Source organism: Mauremys reevesii, linkage group 6, assembly GCF_016161935.1.
Source record: "Mauremys reevesii isolate NIE-2019 linkage group 6, ASM1616193v1, whole genome shotgun sequence".
Lineage (NCBI taxonomy): Eukaryota > Metazoa > Chordata > Testudines > Geoemydidae > Mauremys > Mauremys reevesii.
In genome coordinates, this window is record NC_052628.1 from 40,623,051 (window position 1) to 40,646,499 (window position 23,449).

Genomic DNA, 23,449 nt, shown 5'->3' on the forward strand with positions numbered 1-23,449 from the left:
CCTGTCCTTCCTGAACAGTTTATATCCATCCATGACAGTACTCCAATCATGTGACTTATCCCACCAAGTCTCTGTTATTCCAATTACATCATAATTCCCTGACTGTGCCAGGACTTCTAGTTCTCCCTGCTTGTTCCCCAGGCTTCTTGCATTTGTGTATAGGCACTTAAGATAACCCGCTGATTGTCCCGCTTTCTCGGTCTGAGACAGGAGTCCTCCCCTCTTGTAATCTCCTGCTTGTGCTTCCTCCCGGTATCCCACTTCCCCACTTACCTCGGGACTTTGGTCTCCTTCCCCCGGTGAACCTAGTTTAAAGCCCTCCTCACTAGGTTAGCTAGCCTGCTTGAAAGATGCTCTTCCCTCTCTTCGTGAGGTGGAGCCCATCTCTGCCTAGCAATCCTTCTTCTTGGAAGACCATCCCATTGTCAAAGAATCCAAACCCTTCTCTCCGACACCATCTGCGTAGCCATTCGTTGATTTCCACGATTCGACGGTCTCTACCCTGGCCTTTTCCTGCCACAGGGAGGATAGACGAGAACACCACTTGCGCCTCAAACTCCTTTATTCTTCTTCCCAGAGCCACGTAGTCTGCAGTGATATGCTCAAGGTCATTCTTGGCAGTATCATTTGTGCCCACGTGGAGAAGCAGGAAGGGGTAGCGATCCGAGGGCTTGATGAGTCTCGGCAGTCTCTCCGTCACATCGTGAATCCTAGCCCCTGGCAAGCAGCACACCTCTCGGTTCTCCTGGTCAGGGCGGCAGATAGATGACTCTCTCCTCAGGGGGACTGAGTCCCCGACCACCACCACCCTCCTCCTCCTCTTGGGAGTGGTGGTCGTGGAACCCCCATCCCTAGGATGGTGCATCTCATGCCTTCCAATCAGTGGAAGTTAAGCTGCTGCCTACTGTGCTGTGGGCGTTCTGTCTCTAATCAGTGCCACTACCAAGCCAATCTAGGTAAAGAGACTGATATCTGAAGTCAACTGCAGATAGACCTGCATAGACCCATAATGCAGCAGTCAATATTAAAATCTGAGTGTGTTTGTTAGCTCACCTACAGATGGACTTATTTTGGGAATTGTAAGTTTGGGGGAGTCATACAATTATTGCAACGGTTGGGTCCATTGTCCAGAGTTTTAAAATGTTCAGTGATGTGCATTTTTACAAAGATAATTTTAAAATATGGACTGTCATTGTCAATTGAATGGTAAGGACAATATTCTGACCAGCCCTGACACAGCCAGGCGGGGTGACCCATCTGCAGTGCCTTTGTGGCTACATTACAGTTCCCCAGACCTTGGGCGGTGGTGTGGAGAGAGGTGAAGTGGGAGCAGGAAGAGAGGCCGCATGCCAATAGCTTCAAATAGGTGGGCAGGGAGTGGGAAGAACTTTGGTTCCAACTCTCCCCCCGACCCTTGCCCACCTCTAACGCACTTGTTAGCATACGGTATGCAACATCCAGGAGAGAGTTATATCAAATTACTCTTTTCTCTCCTCCATATCACATGGAGCAAGGTGATAATCACAGTTCCTTCCCATGGCTTCTCCTGAGGCAGCACAGCTTTGTACCACCCCATACATAGGGCATTGCTGTAAGCAAATGTCTGAAGAGCCAGAACTAGCTCAGCACTTGGTGGAAGGTTTTTTTAATATATTAATTGTAGGCCCCGTCACTTTATCGCCTGATCCTTCATAATACATGTAGTGTTTGTGCCAAAGCTGCTATTCTATGAATGAGAGACTGAGCACTAGAAGAGTCTGTCCCCTCCCCCAACACCCGCGCACACCCACACACACACTCTCGTGCAGTAATGGTCAGTGCCTCCAAATGTAACATCTGCTCAATTTATTTACTAGTTTATTTCTTCAACTGTTCTTGGTCTCTTAAGAGTTGAGAATCTGAGAAGGGGAATCCTGCAGCCACTTTGAAGCTCAGAGGGGTATTAAAAAATCTAAAGCAAAGCTTTTAAAGTGTCAAAAGCAGCTCACAAAAACAGCGGCTGCAATGTGATGGGTCCCATAGGGGCACTGGAAAATACTGCTCTGCCACACATTTCAAATGACAGCCTTGTGTATATAATACATATTTAGCTGACTGAATAATGCTCCATGAAAATATATAATTGCATATTTACTCAGGAGACTGGAGTGGCTTGGTCAGATTGTAAGGAAATGAATAGATTTTTCTGAAACGCTTCCATAAAAGAAGGAAAAATAACAGAAATATAAGAGGAACATTGTATTAATACTAAAATGTGGCACAAAATAATCACATAGTTTCAAGATCAGTGTTGGAGTTAAATCATTGTATTCTTGCCATTGCAATTAAAAAAAAAAGATTCTGCTGTTGCATTTTCCTTTTTGGACTATCAGGACTAGTTTTTCCATTAGACCTGTTTTGTTTCTAAAATAAGTAAAATAATAAATTTTTTAAACTTTCCATGAAACAGTGTTTTGGGCTAAACTCCCTCTTTAGAAACCAGATCGAGAATCCAAATGACCACTCTCTTTAAAAATAGACAGACGCCCATACTTAACTAACAACAACTCAACCAAGCATGCACTGTACACTTCCTGCAGACCCTTTTTTTTCCACAGTCAGTGTGCTAGATCCTGTTTAGAGAGCCCTATCTCATGCCAAAAACACTGGAAGGAGGGGAATCTTTTGAAGCCCCAGTAAATTGGAAAAAAGACAAGTTCAAGGAAAAACTTTTTAAAAACTGCTTCTCCTAATTTTTTTTTCTGTCAGTAAGAACAAGCCATAATTTGTTTAAAATGCCTGTTGAAGGACACTCTTGAGCCTAGAAGCATGTGTAGGTAAATACCGTATGCTAGATTTGTTAGCTTTTGTAAACTTTCTTGGTATGATAGATGATTTTAAATGAGACAAAGGTAACCAACATAGTAAAGTAATCTGTGTTGTCCAAATTCTACAGATATAACATTTCCCAGTATTAGTACCCCTCTTTTCAATTAGTTTAAAAAGAATAGTGTCTGTTATTTTCTTAGGAAGGTATTCTAGGTTGCAAGAATATTACATTTTGCCATAATATTACAGTACAGCAATATCAGGATTTGTGTTGTATAATATACAGCATAATACTGCGAATCCAACAAATGTGTCAGGATTTTGCTTGGTTTTAACAGCATTGCATGCATTAGTGCTGGTGAGCCTGTAAATGATACTTTCATTGTTCCCTAAGGTTTCACTATTTCCACATCATACTGCTCAAATTTTCAACAAAATCATAATCCAAAAAAGTTTACAGACTATACCAAATTGTAATAAACGATTAACTGAAAAAAGAAAAGTTGCTCATAAATTCCTGGTTATTTTTCAATTGTGTTTCAGATTGCGTTTTTTAATTTGATGTGTTTGTTTCAAAATTGATAAAGTGATTGATTCTTCTGATGCTCTAACTGGTTGCAGCACTTCTGATAGTTACCCCTTCTTGTAAAGTAGGTTGTGTAAGAGCTTTCTGTCACTTTTCCATTTACCGGTAGTTTTCAAAATCATTTTTATGTTATGGTGGTCAGTAGGTTACCATGAGAAAAGGCACAAACTCCAAATAATCTATGGCGGTTTTATGGCTGTTTTTGATCAGAAATAGATTAATTTATTTAAATATTTTAAGCACTTTATAATAAGTGCAGATTGATCCCATAGAAAGTTAAATTATAGCAATAATACAATGAAACTGCATATTACCATCCCCTAAATATCAAACTGAATTCTTAATGATGAACCTTGTTAAAATAAATGGATCCTAAAATCAAAACAATCCTCTACTTGTTCCAAAGTGCTGCTAAATACACTTTTGTATTGAAGAGATTTGTATCTTGGTTAACAACACTGAATCTCACGTTTCAGCCTAATATGTATTTGATATATAGTAATTAAACGCCTAAAAACAAGTTTTTGATGGAAATGCTCACAGCACAATAGCAATGCCAACAGAATAGCACAAATATCTCACTGAACACAAAGATGCTGAAGAAATATATTTATCCATGATTATGCAGCTAGTTGGCTAGACTTCGACTGCCAGTCTGAAATGGTGATTGTACCTCTCCATGCTAATTAGCATTTTCTTTTGCCAAGGATTTAGTTCCAATTAACTGAAGTATTTTTGTTTAGAAATCACCCACATGTTTTTCTCTGGCTCCCCCAGGTGGTGCATATGAAGTAAAGCAGCACCAGTTCTTTCGTAGCTTAGACTGGAATAGTCTGTTGAGACAGAAAGCAGAATTCATTCCACAGCTGGAATCTGAGGATGACACGAGTTATTTTGACAGTATGTATTGTACAAAAATATGTTTGAATATTTTGGGAATTTACGTAATGATTGTCTTTGATTTTTACTTTTCCTCAGCATGAGTTTAAAATCCTGTTTGTTAGAACCAGTGGAAGCTGCAGCATCTGACTGCCAGTCTGACATTTCAGGAAAACTTATTTTTAAAAATAAAGTTACCTTTTTAATTAACATTAAGCCTGGGAGTCTGATGCTTCATGGGAAATTTAAATCATTTTTTCCACTTGTTTGTAGCTCGTTCTGAGAAATACCACCATATGGAAACCGAAGAAGAGGATGACACAAATGATGAAGACTTTAATCTGGAAATAAGGCAGTTTTCCTCATGTTCACATAGATTTTCAAAAGTAAGTAAAGTATTTGTATATGTTTGTTTACATACACACTCAGTGACTTTTGTGGGGTTTGAAAGGGCCAGCAGTATGTGTATGTGGTACGTTATTCCCCTATTGAATAATCCTGTGGAATTTAATAGGGATGAAACCAGTAGGGTTCAAATCAAAATTTAATACGACATCTGTGAAAACATTAAACTTTAGAGAATGTAATAGGAAGTGGTATCCAATGATTGATTGGGACTGGTTAGCACATCTTGTTCCACAATTTTTGTTTTGTGAGTTATATAGATTTTTGTGGCACATTTTGGATGGCCTGAAAAGGGGGAAAACTTGGGAATTCAGAGAGGAGATTGGAGTAGTCAAATGAAAGATAATTAGGACGTGGACAAAAGTTAGCAGCTGGAAAGCAGACAGACTTTGGAGATTTTTTGCAAGAAAAAACAGCAGGCGATAAATGGTTAGAGAATCGAATGTCATTATATAATGGGCTTTTTATCCTAAATGGTAGTCAGCATTGAGTTTCAAAAGCTTTCACTAATATACATTTACTGGGCACCTTCTTCAGATACTGATGTTTTTTCCCCAAATATATTTAATTAAAATCCAAAGCCAATGAAGGAAAGCAAAGCTTACATTTCTAATCCATTCATCCTGGTTTATATTTTCATAAATGTACACACCATAATACCACTCCCCTATACTACAGAGACCATGCTAGACTGGAGGAGTGGGGCCGGTAGTCTCATTGCAGCTCTTGCTCTCCTGGTATGTGAACTCTGTCCTGACTTAGCAGCATGAACCCAATTCAAAGAGAGAGGAATGATTCAGAGTTCTTAATCTCCTCTTTAGAGGTGGTTTTTTATCCTTTTGTAAAGAGTGAACCTACAAAAGTAGCTTGATATCTTAAAACTTGCCAGTATGTCATTGTTTGTATCTCTAGCTGTGGCTTAGAGGCTGTAGAACGCACAGCTAACAGTCTCTGTATGCAGTTTGTCAGTTGAACAACTGACTTTTTATGATCAGAATTTATTTTTTCTGAATCTTTTAGCCAAGTAATTTATTCTCATCTTCGCAGTCGATTCCAATTCATTTTTCTGCTTCCCACCCCAGATTGGTGGCCATTTAATCGCTAGCTTGGGTGGTTGTTCTTTTTGATTGACTTTCTAGTTAAGAAGTCATCTAAGAATGTGCATTGATCCTATGACCTAAAAGCCCAAGAGCGTTTATGGATTTTGTTTGCAAACTTGGAGTTCACACAGCGAAGTGGTGAGAGAAAGCTGATGGATTCATAACTAAAAGATGTTATTCATGACCCTGTGGCTGAGGAACCAAGAAAATAAAATTGAAAAGCATTTCAACTCCTAGAATTTAAACCTAAACCATCTCAGTCCTTTTAAACTCTAGGACACTGCATAAGCATTTAGTGCATCAAGAGCCCTGCATTAGGTGTGTTTTCCTGAAAATCTCTTTGTATCAAATGTGTGTTAATGATACAATTTTTTTTCTGTAATAGGTTTTTAGTAGCATAGATCGAATAACTCGGAATCAAGGTGAAGAAAAGGAAGATACAGGAGACAAAACAAAAAATGTGACATTGCCATCTGTGGAATCTTTAAGCTGGAGTTCAGAATATTCTGAACTGTAAGTAGAAACAACTGTCAAAGAGAGTTCAAATTCAGGTTAACAACCATTAGTGTTTGCTTTGTAGCCACTATGATTGGCCTTCACTTAAAAAGTATCATTAAACACGATTTGTGTAAATGCTGTTTTAAATTCAGGCAACAGCTATCTACATCCAACTCCTCTGATACTGAAAGTACCAGGCTGCGGCACAGTTCAGGTTTGCTTCCAAAATTAGCCGTATCATCTGAGGGGGATCAAGATGAAATCACCTGCTCAGGAGGATCCCGGGAGGAGCAAGAAAAGGCTGCTTTAAATGAGGAGGCTGCTCAAGATGAGCCTGAGGTCACCACTCCAGCAAGTACCATCAGCAGCTCAACACTATCAGGTAAGGATCTTAACTTATTATACTGCAGGGGACAGAGAAGGCTAGTAGATCCCCTCCCACCCATCTACCCCTTTAACTACTTTAACTAACTTATCTCCCTCCTTCTATTTGTCACCAAAATCCTTGAGTGTACTGTATATTCCTGCTGCTGAGACTTTTCCGCCTCTCCCTTAGCTCACTGCTTGAGTCTCTCCAATCTGGTGTCCTCCTTCTACATGCAGTTAAACTATCCACAACAAATTCACAAATTACTATGACCACTTAACTGCTGAAAATCCGTTTTTCCTCCATATATTTCTCTTTAGCTGCTTCAGCTCTGTTCTGCTCAGGTTTTCTTACTTTGTATGAACTTTCCTTTACCAGCTCCTTTCCCTTGCAATGCAGGTTCAGGAGTTCTAGATCATAGAAGTTAAAAGTGTGTGTGTGTGGCAATATACAGACCAGTACTAGGCATAATTCAAGCTGTTTGCTTGGGTTTTTTGGTAACTTAAAGATATGCAAATGTCAGTTAAATTAGAGAATATGTTTTTATTTGCTCTACAAAGTGCCAGCAGCAGGGATGTTCTTTGATCTGTGAAATTGATGGGTTCTTATTGCTATCTGCTTAAATAAAATGTCTGAGCTTTTCTGTGTGCCCGTCCTGTAAGGTCACAGAACTCTCCTGCATCCATCACTGTACATTTCAACAGGTCCTTTACAGGTAGATCAGCTGGTGTAAGGTTTTTCTCCATTTTTATTATTTTAAGTGGTGTTCTCCTCCCTCCACAATCAGTATTGTCTGAGATGGTATCATTTTATTATAAATAAGAAAGTACATCATTGCGCTTCTGAGTCTTAAATTACCAATTATCATACTCCCCATACTTATGTTTGTGGTACTGGGCACAGCAATCACCCCCCACCCCGCCCCAAACACCCAAAACTTAGAAAGGGAATCCTCCTTGGTACTTCAATGCTTTCACAAGAGGTGTTTTCTTTTATTGTTAGAAGAGCTGATAGGGCTGGATGCTGCAGTAAACCCACACTCAAATCTCCCATAGACCTTAGTGGGAGTTCTACATACAGAATAAGTGCACAGTTAAGTCCTAGAAGGTGTGTGTCGCCTGTCTGTGCTACCAACATGCTGAAGATTTTATTTACATTTTAATTATGTCAATGATGTAAAACCATGTCAGCTACTATTACTTCACCTTACCTTGTTAACCTTTGTAAAACCTGTAATTCTTTGCAGTCGTTTTTATTTTACCCCTAATATTGTGTGAACTTGTGGACTAAAATACATATTCCCACCTTGCGATTGTATTGTTTTCCTCCTCCTGACCCCCAGTTTCCCTCAATGTGTTTATCCCTTCTTCTTTGTACAGTTGGCAGTTTTTCAGAGCACTTAGATCAGATAAACGGAAGAAACGAGAGTGTGGACAGTACAGATAATTCCTCAAAGCCATCCAGTGAACTTGCTTCTCATATGGCTCATCAGCGATTAGAAAGCACAGAGAAAAAGAAAATATCTGGAAAAGTCACAAAGTCCCTGTCTGCCAGTGCCCTGTCCCTCATGATTCCAGGAGGTAGAAATAAATCTATTAGTATGAAATTTTGTGAGTTGTGCATAATCTATGTGGAACATGACCTAAATACAAGATTTCTTGAGTCCAAACTGGACTTGTCTTTGTTTCCCATGTTACAGCAGGATGAGAGGCAGACGGCCGGGTAATTTACACACCCAGTTAGCCCTCAGTGCTTTGAATCCAGTTGCGCAGTAGTTGTACGTTGGACATGCTGTAACCCCTGTCATAAAAAGGGTTTAATAGTTCAAAGATGGTGCAGGTTGATTTGTTATTACTCAAAAGCATTAAACCAAGCTTTTCTTTTATTTTAAATTGGATATGGCTCTATGAAATAACACTGTAAGCAGAGTTTAGGCATAATGTACTTCAAATTTTTGTCAATGTAGCTATAAAACACAATCCTCCTGGTTTGGATGCAGCTTATACTGGCAAAAGGGTGGTTTCTCAAGCTTGTACAAGTTCACGAGCGAAATAATCTATGCTGGTAAAAGCACTTTTAGCCCAGTATAACTGCATCTACACTAGGGCTTTTGTCAGCATAGAACTGTTGTCAAAAAGTTGCACCCCCTAAACATCATTGCTATACTGGCAAACATAAATATGTTGCCTTAATTAAGCTAGCAGGACAAAAGTAATAGTGGTTTGCTGTGACAATGTCAAGTTATCCTTTTAAGTATTAACTGAAATTAATGGTTTCGATTACAGAATTCATTACAAAATTTAAATTGGGATTTTCAGAAGAGTTACCCAAAATCCAACTGCAGTAAAACTGTCTTTTTTACTAATGGATAGTTCCATTATTTTGGGGCCTACAAATCTGTGTGATATATTTACTAGAAAAGTTCACGGCATTCCTTCTGTGTGTGTTTGTTGGGAAATAGATTGGAGACTGTTTTTTCTTTAAATGGAAAAGTTGATCAAAGACTTTGTTTGGAAAAACAAAACAGTTTACACCTTGAGAATTAGAGGAGCTGGTGAGTAACAAAACAGTGCCTGTGGTGGAAGAAAAAATCTGTTCCAAGAGTAGATTGTCATTTCAAGCTTCTGATGAGTTATAAAGACTAAATAAAATATAGAGTTTATAAATATTTTGAAAATACAGTATCTTCCCAGTGTCCTTTTAATGTTGATCGTGAAAGTGAAGTTTTCTGTTCTCAACAATTCAGGCATCATTAAATAAGTTGCTTTTTATGCTATAAATCTTTATCCAGCTTACTAAGGTTAAACTGGTCATTGTTTTGATCTGTGTGTGTTTGTGTACAATCAGAATGTGCTCTAACAGGAAGTTCATCTGTTCCAGATGTGTTTGGTGTTTCTCCTCTGGGAAGTCCTATGTCCCCACATTCCCTTTCTTCAGACCTTTCATCCTCCAGAGATTCCTCCCCTAGTCGCGATTCCTCAATTGCTTCTGCAGCCCCTCATCAACCTATATTAATTCACAGTTCAGGAAAAAAGTATGGCTTCACCATCCGAGCAATCAGGGTCTATGTGGGTGACAGTGATATCTACACCGTGCACCATATTGTTTGGGTAAGAATAAAATTTTCCTCAACATTTCTCACAACATAAGTTTGAAGCTGATATATTTGCAGTTCTGAGCCTTTTCAAACTGCATCAGATTATATCTCACAGATAGGGCGTCCACTTGTATGCAGTCATTATTTAAAGAGTGGCAATCTGGCAAATTATTTTCTTAGGGTGACATTTGTCCTTGTGCAAAGGGCCACCATTTAATTAGTATGGTTGAATATTCAAATGAATTTCAAATAATATATTTACTGATAAATTTTGCAATTGGTGCTGTGTTGGTTAGTTTCGTAAGCCACATGATATTGATTTTGTTCTCTGGCTGGATGAGTTCTATACTGAATCAACAGTCTGTGAATTGCTAAATGAATTATGTTTATGACAATTCAGTATACAATTCAAAATTCATGCTGTGTTGGCAATTTATTTGTGTATGTTGCTTAAGATGTATTAGTTACATAAGTTAATTACATATATAATTAATTTATATATGTGTGTCTGTCAAAGCACAAGTTGTGTAGTTGATGATAATAGTCACAATTAGAATAATTTAAAGAAGAATATTTACTGTAGAAATCTGCAAATAATTTTGAAGAATGAATTAATCTGTGGATTTTATTACCTGTTCATGGGACATCTTATGGATAGGAAAAAAGATGAAACAGATTTAATAAATAATTATTCTGGGGTTATATATTCTTTTCTGGTCACGACTGAACTAGGCCAAAGGATGGGTTATTGGTTGCTCTTTATTCATTGCCAGTCATTCATTTTCTTGGAAATGGATTTCTTTATTTCTTTATTGTAAAAAAATAAATGAACTAAAATATTTTTTAATGAAATTTTGCAGGCAGTTTTTAATTTGGCTGACACTTGTGTTCTGATGCTTTATTTTAAATTACTGCAATATTTAACTTTGAAAATAGCCACAGTACTAATGCAGCATCATCCACTGCACAAAGTTCCTAAATCTGACCATTTGGATTCAGTGCTTTGATGTTGCACTGTCCATACCAAAATCCCAGATATGAACTTTCCTGAATTCTTTTGAGTGGAGGAAGGAGGCATGTACAGAAACTAGAGTCCGGATCTGAATATGCAAATAATCACTATCTTTATTATGGTTTCAACCAGATATCTTAGATTTGCGCATCTGTAAACTGAGGTGTTCAAAATCTGGTTTCACATCTGCATTCTCAGCTTTGGTGAGCAAATCACTCACTTTTTTTCATCTCATGCCAGGAATAATGGGCCTGAGCCAAAGCCCATTGAAGTCAGTGGAAAGATTTCAGTTGGTTTTGCACCAACGTGAGCTGTAAAATTTGGACACAAATGAATACTTAAAGATGGAATGGACTGTCTGAATTCCTTTTTCTGATATCGCAATAAGCCATAAGTCCATTTCAATGTAGTTTACTGTTTGAAAGTCAAACGTTTGTGTGCTGATAATTAGTTCATTAAAACAGATTACCATGAGCCTGCTTTGTTCAATGAACTCTTTTCTTTTTCCCTAACCTCCAGAATGTCGAAGAAGGAAGCCCAGCTTATCAAGCAGGCCTAAAGGCTGGGGATCTGATCACACATATCAATGGAGAGCCAGTTCATGGTCTTGTTCACACTGAAGTCATAGAGCTGTTGTTAAAGGTACAGTACTATTTTATAGAACAGCATTGTATCTTAGTTCATATTTTACACCCTACCTGTCTGGTTTATGTATCCCTTTCCTTCAAAGTTTAGTTATTATCAGAAAATGTATTTAGTGCTTGGACAGATCCTAAACTGATAGCTGGACAGATCTGGAAAGAAGCCACGGAATCCATAAGCACAACCAAGCCTTTCATTTCTGTGCTAGTGCTTGACATTGCCACTAATGTAGCAGGTAGCTAGGAGTACATTTAGGATACTGACGTGTCCACATTAAGCATCCCAGTCTCCTTCAAAAAGTGAAGATAACATTTAGTGGAGACATAGGAAAGCATAGTTCCCTTAATGTAATTAATTACACTTTCTTTTGATCCATAGCAGGGGTTATTTTGTCCATTTCAGGCTATAGGTGATAACTTTGTTTAGCGTGTGCCTGTTTTAAAATGGAATCAGTAGAGAAAATCCCAAAAGAAAAGAAATAAAAAACTTCTGTTCTTTAAGATTAAGAAAGAAAAGTGGGGACTATTAAGACTCAAATTCCAGGGGTCTCAAAAGTAGCCACGGAACTGAGCTTTTAAGGCCCTGACCCTGCAGATGGATCCATGTGGATAGACCCGTGTACCTGTACACAGCTCTATTGGGGTTCTGTAACGTATTCCAGGACCTGCCTTATTAGATCATTTTATATTTGTTTTTCCTTAGAGGCTTTACAGCATGGTTCATTTTTTCAGAGTTCAGTATTCTCTTACACATTGCTTCACTGTAGCTCATTATATTGCAGTTCTTCTACAGTGTTTGCAGCACAGACTAAAAGTAGGTCAGCATTATTTTAGACAGCAGTACATTTGCATCCTACATTATTAACAATTTCATGGTGTTGTATGAACAACTTCACCTGTCGAAATGAATAGTCAGTCATAAAAGTGGATTAGGAAGTAACACTTTCATAACAGAATATAGAGATAATAAAAAAGGTCAAAAATATATGTTTTGCTCAGAAATTAATTTTTTTCTCCTCTCTGAAACCAGAGGAACTCTCAAATTAATAAATTATGTGAGAAGGATATGGTATAAAAACCCCCCCGGTTAAATAATTTTAGGCAGCCAGTTGCCTATAATAGGTTTCTCACTGTTCTTGTGTTCCTTGTCTAAAGAATTAATGTAAATTTGAGTTTTTATTAGCCAAAGTAGCATTTTTAAAGCTAATAAGAAATTACAGAAAGGAAAATAAAAATGATTAGCTGATAGTATCTACAATATTCATGAGTAAATTCAGCATGCGATGATGCAATTCATCCAAAAAACAGACCTGGAATTAATTGATTTAATTTATCATCACAGTCTTGTTACAAAGGAAAACTTTATCCTGATGCTATACTATTCTTCTCCAGTGGTTTTGTTACTAACATAGAACTATAGGTATTTATTTATTTTTCAGTCATGGCATTTCAGTTAAACAATTCTGAGAAGCTCTTAGCTTAAAATAAGTAAATCATCACTTGTGTAAACAACAAACATGTATAAATGTCTTTGCTGCTACTTGTTTGGGGCTGGCATGGAGGTGGGTTCTCCAGCTCAGCTTCACAGTTGCAATGACTAGTTTCTTGAGAGAAAGAGAGTGTTCACTGAAGTAATTCATTCAAGATATAATGACAGCTGCATTCTTGTAGTGGGAAAATGGGTGTGGGAGGGGAATCTACAAAATTTTAATTAAATTCCTTCACAATTTGCAATTTTGGCCAACCCATGGTATCCTTCTAACTAATTAAAATAATTAAAAATCTACACTATGCCTCAAAATTATGGGTCTGGGCATGAAGGAAACTTACAAAGTTTGAGTCCCTCACAATGTGACCACCTTCACAAAAACTTGACTGAGAATTGTCTGTGCTAATGTTTAATAGCAGGCACCTGATTTGAATGTGTAAGTGATAAATACGGTAACCTGCCAATTTGTGTGTATTTTGGTTCCTGGTGACTAGTCCCTACAACATGATTGATTCAGAAGTATATAGAGTGCTTGCATATGTTGTCAGCTCCTACTCCCAAGTTGGAGTTGTGTTTTGCTGCATTTGCAGTGTAATGGAACTTCCAATTGACAGGAAAGTGGTTCTGTATTACTCACTCCAAAACATTCTAATCATTTTGGCAGAGTGGAAACAAAGTGTCAATTACTACAACCCCCTTCGAGAACACTTCAATCAAAACAGGCCCGGCCAGGAGGAATAGCTACAGGAGCCGAATGGTTAGACGCAGTAAGAAAACCAAAAAGAAAGAGAGCCTAGAAAGGTGAGTGGTAGTTTTGTTTTATGATAAATATATTGCTTTTGCATATGTGTGTAGGCATGTGGTTATGTATGTATAACCACATCTAAAAAACATCCTGTTACACCATTACTTTCTCTTCCACCTCCCACACCCATCTTTTTACCTTCATCCATGGTATCCCATGCTCATGAAACATCCTCCCCATCCTATTGTGCCAGGATCCCCCCCGCTCTATCTTTATTTAAATCCCTCCTGAAGATGCACTGATGCTGCAAGGCACAAAACCAGAAATAGAAATGAGAGCGTGAATAATTGTGGTTGCTGCTTCTTTTGGGTCTTCCAGTGCATCTTTGTTTTAAATAACATCTTGGAGACTAAGGTTGTCTTGTTGTGTATCTTTTAACCCTCCAAACATATTGCTGGCTGTGAAGGGACATGCCCTCATACTAGCAGAGAGGAGACTAGCAAACTCCTCTGGGCCTGTTCAGTACCAATGAGATGCTTCTGCAAGGCCTCTTCTACCTGGGGAGTGGGTGGGTAGGTGTAGAGCGTCAAAGGGAAAATCTGCCACAGAAAGGGGTGGTCAACAGGAAGAGGGCCGCCCTGCCTCTGATAGCAGAGACAGGCTTGCCGAGAGGTAGACAGCAACAAGCCTCACCTCTCCCAAAGCTGCAAGACCCAGCCTCAGAGCAATGTGCCCATGAGGAGGTGCTGGAAGGAGACCTCATTTGGAGTAAGCCCAAAGAGCTGATCCAGGAGGACTGCCTGAGTTCCAGGTCACCCTTATCTACCTTTATATTCCCATGGACTGCCCTCACCCATAAGGGAGAAAAGAGGGGAGAGGACTTTTTTTTTTGTTTGCTCCAAGAACTCCTTTGGGCGTCTGCCGGGATGGGGTGAGGGGTAGAAGGGAGAAGAAGACAGTATAAGGACCTGAAGAGGGGTCTGGGATTCCTGCCCCACACAAATGGTGGAGAATGCAGTCATAACCACACCTGATACAAGGGGTTTTTAAAAAGCCTTAGAGGAGATAGCGCTCAGCTGTTCCATGCAAGATGGAACTGGAGCAATGGTATAAAGTGGTTAGAGATGCAGCAAGCTGCCCAGCAACAGCAATTCCAACAGCAGTTGGTGCAGCAGTGGGACATCCAGCAGAAAATTCAGACCACACACCAGCAGCTGCTGAGGAAACTGTTGGCCCAGCAACAGCAGTATTAAAAGGAGATGATGCAGCAGATGGTGCCATCTCTATGCCCCCAGGGAGTCCCAGCAGGCCATGCAAGGGTGTTCCACTGCCAGAACCAGTGAAGCTAACCAAGATGGAGCCGGACGATGACCTTGAAGCCTTCCTAGTTACATTCTAGAGGGTGGTGCTAGCAGCCCAGTGGCCCCCCAGAACAATGGGCTCTGATCCTCACCCCATACTTGATGGGTCTGGCCCAGGCAGCCTTTTGTAATCTGGACTTGGAGAGGGCAATAGACTACAAACAAGTAAAGGCCGCCATTTTGGACTACTTGGGTATTTCCAAGGAGACCCACCGTCAATGGTTTAGAACAGAGAGCTACCCCATGGGGGTGAGACCCCAGACAATGGCACAGTGGTTGAGAGAACACTATTGAAAGTGGCTTCATCCTGCCTGAGTTCCAGGTCACTCTCACCTCCCTTTATTTTTCCATGGACTTCCTTCTCCCATAAGAGAGGAAAGAGGGGACAGGACTTTTATTTGCTCCAAGAACCCCTTTGGGCATCAGCCAGGTGGGGGACACAGGAAGACAGTGTAAAGATCTGAAGAGGAGCTGGAAGGGACCCTTGTGGGCCCCACACACACACGCACTAAATTCCATACATTTTGATATGGTCTTAAACTGAGGAAACAAAGGAATAAAGTATCAGATTTTACACTCATTTATATGTAACTCAAACTTTTTCTGAAAGTGTAGTGAGTAATTTTTAGAGATGATAGATTGTGGTCACGTTTTTATCCCATCTGTCTGCAATTCATCCTGTTTTGTAAAGCCTTAGCAGTTCTACAATTTTGTACAGTTCACTTTTGGGGAGGTAACAGGGATGTTATTAAAAGCCAGCATTAAGAGCTCCTGCTGGGATGATGATTTGTGCAGCGTCTCTCCTGATGAATTCTCTCCCATTCTCATGCTAGGAGGAGGTCTCTCTTCAAAAAGTTAGCCAAGCAGCCCTCTCCCCTTCTTCACACGAGCCGAAGTTTCTCCTGCCTGAACCGATCCCTTTCATCAGGAGAGAGCTTGCCTGGCTCCCCAACTCACAGCTTGTCTCCCAGGTCTCCTACCCCAAGCTACCGCTCCACTCCTGATTTCCCATCCGGTGAGTTGTTAGGGAGATGGAAATATGTGCCATCTTCATGAAGCTTAGTCTGTAAAAGCAGCACAGAGTCCTGTGGCACCTTATAGACTAACAGACGTTTTGGAGCGTGAGCTTTCGTGGGTGAATACCCACATCCGACGAAGTGGGTATTCACCCACGAAAGCTCATGCTCCAAAACGTCTGTTAGTCTATAAGGTGCCACAGGACTCTGTGCTGCTTTTACAGATCCAGACTAACATGGCTACCTCTCTGATACTTAGTCTGTACTGATTTCCAATGAGAACAGTCACTTATGTGAAATCCAAGACACTTTGGATAGTTTGATTTCATTTGGATTAAGAAAAACCATGATACTAAATCAAAGATTTTTTAGTATGGCATAGAAGCATTTAAAAGGAAACTGTGTGCTAGGTTTGTCTCCAATATTTTATTATTGTTTGGTTTTTAAAATCTAAAATTAATAGAAAATAAAACTTAATGAATGAATAAATCATCTATAGAAACTACCTATGGACAAATTAAAACTAGTTGAGAGAATATTACTAGTAAAGGAATGAAAATCACATTGGAAAAAGCATTGCTAGATCATAGGACCAGTGTGTGGGGTGTAATAAATGTGGATTACCATTGGAAAGCTGAGTGGGCGTAGCGATACAGTAAACTTTACACGTCACATCATTCTGATTTCTAGATTGTTTCACTTGCTCCAGCCCCATTTTAGTGTTCTCATGATTTTAGCAGCTATAAAAATGAATGTTGTTGTTGTTTACTATCCATTGCTGAAGGTGTAAACCATCTGAAAGCTTGGAACTTTTCTTTGAAATGGCAGAAAATATTAGCTTCTAAATCCTGTGGGAAAATAATTGCTAATTTAAATGTATGGGAAAACCATGTTTATAAGAGTGATGTTATTTTACAGTCCAGTAACTTGCAGCCTACCAAACCATGGAATGCTTTGGCAGGTAGAACAAATGCTTATCGGTACATTTTTTGTGTGTGCTGTATCTGCATTAGTTATTTAGAGACAAGAGCTGAAGAACTTTCCTAGTTTTTTATTTTTTTATTTTTTAGGTACCAATTCCTCCCAGAGCAGCTCCCCTAGCTCAAGTGCACCCAATTCTCCAGCTGGCTCAGGTCACATAAGACCCAGCACTCTTCACGGGTTGGGTCCAAAGCTTGGCGGACAAAGATACCGGTCAGGAAGACGCAAGTCAGCTGGCAGCATTCCTCTCTCCCCCTTGGCACGAACACCTTCTCCGACACCCCAGCCACCGTCCCCTCAACGATCTCCATCACCTTTACTGGGGCTTTCAATTGGAAATTCAAAAATCGCTCAGGCATTCCCTAGCAAGATGCACTCCCCTCCAACTATTGTAAGACACATAGTGAGGCCAAAGAGTGCTGAGCCCCCCAGGTCTCCACTGCTAAAGAGGGTCCAGTCTGAAGAGAAACTTGCACCTTCTTATGGTTGTGACAAGAAACACTTATGTTCACGCAAACACAGCCTGGAAGTGACTCAAGAAGAGGTGAATAGAGAATTGTCCCAAAGAGAAGGAACTCTTCAGAGCCTGGAGGAGAACGTGTGTGATGTGCCATCACTCACCCGAGTCAGGCCTGCAGAGCAAGGCTGCCTAAAACGCCCTGTCTGCAGAAAGTTGGGTAGGCAAGAGTCTGTTGATGAGCTGGATCGAGATAAATTAAAGGTCAAGATAGTTATGAAAAAGCAAGATCTTGCTGAGAAACAAGATTGTCTGCAAAAAGCAAGCACTATACATGAGCCTAGTGGTGAATCAGAAAATCCTGCTAACTCAAGACTGGAAGAAAGAGACAAAAAATCATTTCAGAAGGCTTTGGAAAGATCAAATCACTTTGAAACTAAAATTACTGCTCTGGAGACTCCGTCAGTAGGTGGCATACTCAAAGACACCCTTCACAAGAATGCAAACATGAGACCAAATGACTGTGTTCCTTTAGATGCACACATGCCATGTCATGGGCCTTCTCTTAATGAGCTCAGTCATCTCTCTTATGACTTCAAAAGAATTTCCCCTCCATGTACATTGCAAGATGTGCTACCTCACTCATCTGACAGGCTGCTAAATGGAAAGGGAGAAAACACTGATAAAAATGCACCAACAAAAGAATTTGTCAAATTTGAAAGACTAGATGGTAAGCTTGCAAATATTGATTATCTCAGAAAGAAAATGTCCTTTGAAGAAAAAGATGACAGTCTCTGTCCAGTGTTAAAGCCCAAACTGACATCAAATGTTCATGAATGCCTTCAACTTAATACAGTCAGACCCATCAATATACAGCAGGATTCCGCTACAGTTGCTGATAGCAGAGCATTTATCAGTAGTGCACATGCTGCTCAGATTAGCTCAGTTTCTTTTGTTCCTCTCAAAGCCTTGAATGGCCGAGTGGAAACTGGTTTGGAAAAATCAGCCCTGATTTCTACTGAGTCTCCTGTCAGAAAAAGTCCATCGGAGTATAAACTAGAAGGGAGATCGGTTTCTTGTTTGAAACCAATTGAAGGCACTTTAGACATTGCCTTACTGTCTGGGCCACAGGCTTCAAAGACAGAACTGCCTTCATGCCTGCTACCAGAAAGTCAAAACACCAGCAACGAGGTAGGCTCTTCCATGCCTCCGGCATCTCAGTGCAATGGTGTAAAGGAGGAGACATCCTGTCAAAAAGAGGTGGTGTCACCCCATTCAAAGTCTAGTAAATCTAATCTACTAGAGCCCCAATTTTCACAGTCAAGCAAGAGTTTTCAAAATGCACCAGCAACCCCCGTGACCGCAGAACTAGAAACAGGAAAAAAGATTTCCAGCCCAGGTGCTACATGCAACATTTCTGTCAGGGAAGTTGATCAAAAGAGAGAGGATTCCCATTCAAAACAGAAGGACCATGTGACTGAGGCAAAATTACACACTGTCCATAATCAGTGTCTCCACACTGCCCCGGCATCTGCCACACCTTCCACAGCCCAAGGTACCCCAGAAAAAACTGCAGGAAAAGAGAGGCAAACCCAAAAGGAGTTGCCTGTCAAGTATCCAGAGACACAAAGAAATTACGAATCTTTCCCTGCAAAGGCCGAGGGGATCAGAGATTCATCTGTGAAGAAATCTATCCCAGATGCTTTTAAAACAAGCAACTCCAAAACCATTCAGAGAATCTCTGCTGACTTTGGCATTCCCCTTCAAACACATAGAACAACGAGAGTGCAGACAGCTGGCTCTAAGGTGGAGTCTAAAGATGGCAAAGATCTACCAAAACAATTTGCCAAAGATGACATTACCCCTGCTGGGTCTTCTGTAGAGAGGGACATGAACAAGCAGGAGGTGATGGACTCAAAGAGTGAAATGTCTTTTCCCAAAAGGCCTGTACAACAATCAGTAGAGTCTAATACTAAAAGTGAGAAATCACTTGTGTGTTCCTCTGCACAGAAGGACAACTCCAAAGATTTGAGAAAGAAAGATCAGAAACAGTCTAGCAATATACAGCTTCATACTACAGAGAGAGAGCTACCCAACCTGATTACCAGGCAGCAATTTAGCCCTTCGGGTTCCCCTTCTGTGAGAGAGACTGTAAACAGAAACTCTGTAATAGATGCTCATGTGCATTTAGGTGTTCAAGAGCAAGTCAAAGCTGGTTCAGCCTACATGGAAAGCAGTAATAATAAATCCAGGCAAATAAATGAAACTTGTTCCTCTAAATCTAAGCACTCTGACAAATTCACATTTGCACAAAAGCAGTGCACAGCAAACATAAAAGAAAAAGAAACAGTTATTCAGCCCTCTGCTGGCTCTCGGAAAGATGGGAAACATGCCAATAAAAGTGTGCAGGATTCTCATTCTTTTGTTCCAGTTTCTCAGAGAAAACTAAACAATGAGCACGTTCAGGTAGAAAAGCCTCTGGGTCTGGAACATGGGTCAGCACCTTCAATCCAAATCAATAGCAGCACTCCTGAAACCAAACCTAAATCCTCTTGTAATGGCCAGGCACCAGCAGGCCCAGAAAACTCCAAGCATTTTCTAAGTCAGGAAACAGCAGGCTTCAGTGAGGCTGCTGATCAAAAGCAACTCTATGTAAGTGAAAAGCAAAACATGCCTCCAAAGTTTTCCACTGTGAAAGACTGTCTCTTATTGAACAAACTGGCAGACAAGGGCCCAAGTAATCAGGCCATCACTGCAGACAAAAGACCTGAAGGACAAAAATGCACTGAAGCACTTTATGTTCAGAATGACAGTGGGAAATTGGAGCCCAGCCTTTTCCTTAACTGTGACTGGGGGAAAGTAGCAGAAGAGGCACCCATAGTTAGCAAAGGTTCTCCATATTCAAAAGGGAAGGGACAGGTTAGTCAAAAACAGTTAACAGATGCGAATAAGCAGATTACAGCAAAGCTTTTATCAACTGCCACTGTGCAGAGTTCATGTCATTCAGCTGTAACTCCATCAAAGCAGCTGAATTGTCCACCCAACTTCCTTGAATCTAGGCAAGAAGCATCTCGTTTGTCTTCAGCAAACAATGATGTGTCTTCAGCCAAGGTTAAAACAGGTTCACCAGAGCTTCCTGTCACCAGCTGCAAGGAACTGAAAAAGCAAGCCACCTCTTCTACAGGGGATGCTACAAGAGAAATCACTAAGAGCATTTCACTGTTGACCTTGCATAGCTCTGCTGTCCCAGTAGAAGCCCTTCATCCTGCTTCAAACCTTGGGAGTAAACCTGGAAATCAAGAAAAGCCTCTTTCTGCTAACAACACTGTGGATGTAAAGGGAAAAGATCCCATTCAAGCTCAGCCTCCTGCTGCAAAAAAACAGAATGTAGGTAAAGATTTACCCAGGTCAGTAACCACCCCTGACCGTCCTAATGCACTTTCATCTGATAAAGACTCAGTGCGGCAGAGGCGAGGAAAGGATGCTTCACGGAGCAGTCCTCATAAAAAGTCCTCTCAATAGCATTAACTTGGCAGATATGACTTAGACTTTAGCTGAAAATTTGTTGATGTGTCTTGACTACCTTCTGAAACCAGCACTGTGTGGTATCTTTACACGGCAAAGCTTTCATGCCACTCCAGCAGGGGGCAGTGTGTAGAAAGAGAGGACCTTTTTCAAAATGCCTTCCCAAATGTAACCGGTAAAACTGTTACCAGAGAGTATTTGTATAAAATTACCTTTACAGTTGAGAGTTGTTGAGAAAAAGATTTTCCCTGTAAATATCTCATGACGTGTTTGGTTTTGAATGTAGCATATATACGTTGCTGCTGATTGCATTGTTTACTATTACCTTTTTTTTATGATAGTTGCTTTGCCACTTATATGCCATAATCAAATATGAAGCAGAATTACTGAAACTCAGACCTAGGATAAACAATACACATATAGTCTGATTTAAAGGGAAAGAAAATAAGCCACATTTTTACTTGTTAAAAATTCTATATAGTGTTAAAAACAATAGAAAAATATGGTGGCTTATTGTAAGTTTTTATGTATATTTTAACTAACCGTAGATTTTGATAGTACTGTGTCTGGCTAACCGCTTCACCAGATCGAATGTAAGACCTAACCGAACCTCCCCAGTGCACAGCCTGCCTTTTATTTAGAATAGGCATAGTTACAGTGACGGGAAACGCCTCCATTAACACTACACCCAGTTGAGTAGCATTATCTGGTGAAACAGATGTTCTCATCTTGTCTTTAGGGAGGCTACCTGGGATCTTCACTTCAGACAAGGCTGAGACTGCAAGCACATGTGCTTAGTTTCTGCTGCAATCCTGTCTTGGTTCCCTTGTAGCTCTTTTAAATTCAGGCCTTTATAGAGGTGAGGCACAAGTAGAAGTAAATGACTTGCAGTACTATTCCCATCCCTGTTTTTTAATGAATGTAAAGAATATCAGTTATCATGGTATGTAGGTTTAAGTAACTAGCTTCATCCAGTTCAGCTTTTTTCTCTTTTATGTGACAAGTCCGGTAAAAAGGAAAAAAGTGATTTCAGTATCATATCTTCACAAAAGATCAGGACATCTGATACATTTTAATACATAGCTGGGGCCTTATGTTGTAGAGCAAACTTGCTGTTTTTAGCAAGTAATCCCTGGGTTTCACATTCATTTCTAAATGCATTGAGTAGCTCCTGGCATTTCATAACATGATCTCTTTATTTGTATGTAAAAAAAAGAAAAGAAAAGAAAAAAAAAGTAAATACTGTAATTTAAAAAAGCAGCATTTTTGTAACAAAAGGACCTGTTGGAGCTATTTGGTGCTAGAATGTGACTGTCTTTATTACTTTTGCTAAGCCTTATTTAAATTTTGTATACTGTGGAACATGTTGAATTTGTCTGATCGTTTTAGTGTGGAGGTATTTGGTTTGTTTTGAAGGACAAAAGGTAAAGTTTGAAACGTACAGGAGCACTACAGAAATATCCATACAGATGAGTATTTTTAAATTATTGGTATCAATAGATGGTATTTTTGCTTATTTGTGTTATAAATATCCATATAAGAGCCAATCTACTTTCAGTTTTCTCTGGAATTTCTTTGTTTCTAGAGCTATACAATTTTTCTTCAAAGCACAGTGTAATTTTGGCTTGGAGATTTGTAAGGCACCTAGTAGTATGCTAATTTTTCCCCCCCACTGCTTAGTTGGGTTTAGATTCATTTCAATGAGTCTGTGATTAAAAGATAAAATTGCCAACAAGTCCTCCTAATTTTTCACATTGCGCTATTACATTCATTTCTTGTTCTATGCGCTCACACAATACGACAATTGGAGAAAATAGCTTTGAAAAGTTTTGAAGAGAAAATGGTCTCAGCATTTACAGTATATAGCTGTGCTTTGGCGGTTGTTCTAATCAAACACTAATGCACTTAGATATCATGACATTTCTGGCTGGGAGGTATTTCCTAGTTTACAGTCTTTTGCATTTTTAAACTGTCCTCGTTTCCTTTAAAACACATCTAGCTATTTGTTTACAAATGTATCTTTTATGTATATTTTGTATAGTGCATTATCACTTCTGCCAAATAAGGGTTGTTGGTTTTTCGTTTGTGTTTTGTTTGTTGGGGGGAGGGGAGTTTTTTTTTGTGTTTGTTTGGGGTCTTTTTGTTTCTTTTTTGCATTTGGAAGCGTAACAGTGCTTAAGCTTGTGTTCATGTAGTACCTGTTTGTTGGTGTTTACCTTACCAGTGAGCTGTTAGAGATCCTTTTACCTGTGTACTAGATGTTCTATCTTTGTATGATTGTTGATTATGACGTGCTCCTTCGTAGACTTCCTGCTGTAGATTTATCAGCTTACAACACCTGTTTGTTAGGGTCTGTGCAATAAAGTGTTTGCAGTCTTATTTTCTTTAAGAAACTCCCTATGGATGTCATAATTGTTGTATACTGAACAAAAATATTTATACTTATGCAGTTGCATACAACTGAAATAAAAATTGAGCATGA

At 39.7% G+C, this 23,449-nt stretch overlaps 1 protein-coding gene across 7 annotated transcripts in view; it reads left to right on the top strand.

Moving 5' to 3' along the window:
• The window catches only part of MAST4 (microtubule associated serine/threonine kinase family member 4), a 419,070-nt gene extending 395,621 nt beyond the window's left edge, over positions 1-23,449 (top strand). For all 7 annotated transcript variants that reach the window (XM_039543759.1, XM_039543760.1, XM_039543761.1 and 4 more), the window contains 10 exons: positions 4,172-4,294; positions 4,547-4,659; positions 6,164-6,291; positions 6,429-6,658; positions 8,023-8,223; positions 9,524-9,753; positions 11,272-11,394; positions 13,547-13,683; positions 15,822-16,003; positions 17,075-23,449. In XM_039543759.1, the coding sequence (XP_039399693.1) occupies positions 4,172-4,294; positions 4,547-4,659; positions 6,164-6,291; positions 6,429-6,658; positions 8,023-8,223; positions 9,524-9,753; positions 11,272-11,394; positions 13,547-13,683; positions 15,822-16,003; positions 17,075-20,964 (5,357 nt within the window). In that variant the 3' untranslated portion in view covers positions 20,965-23,449. The remainder of the gene's footprint in view (positions 1-4,171; positions 4,295-4,546; positions 4,660-6,163; positions 6,292-6,428; positions 6,659-8,022; positions 8,224-9,523; positions 9,754-11,271; positions 11,395-13,546; positions 13,684-15,821; positions 16,004-17,074) is intronic.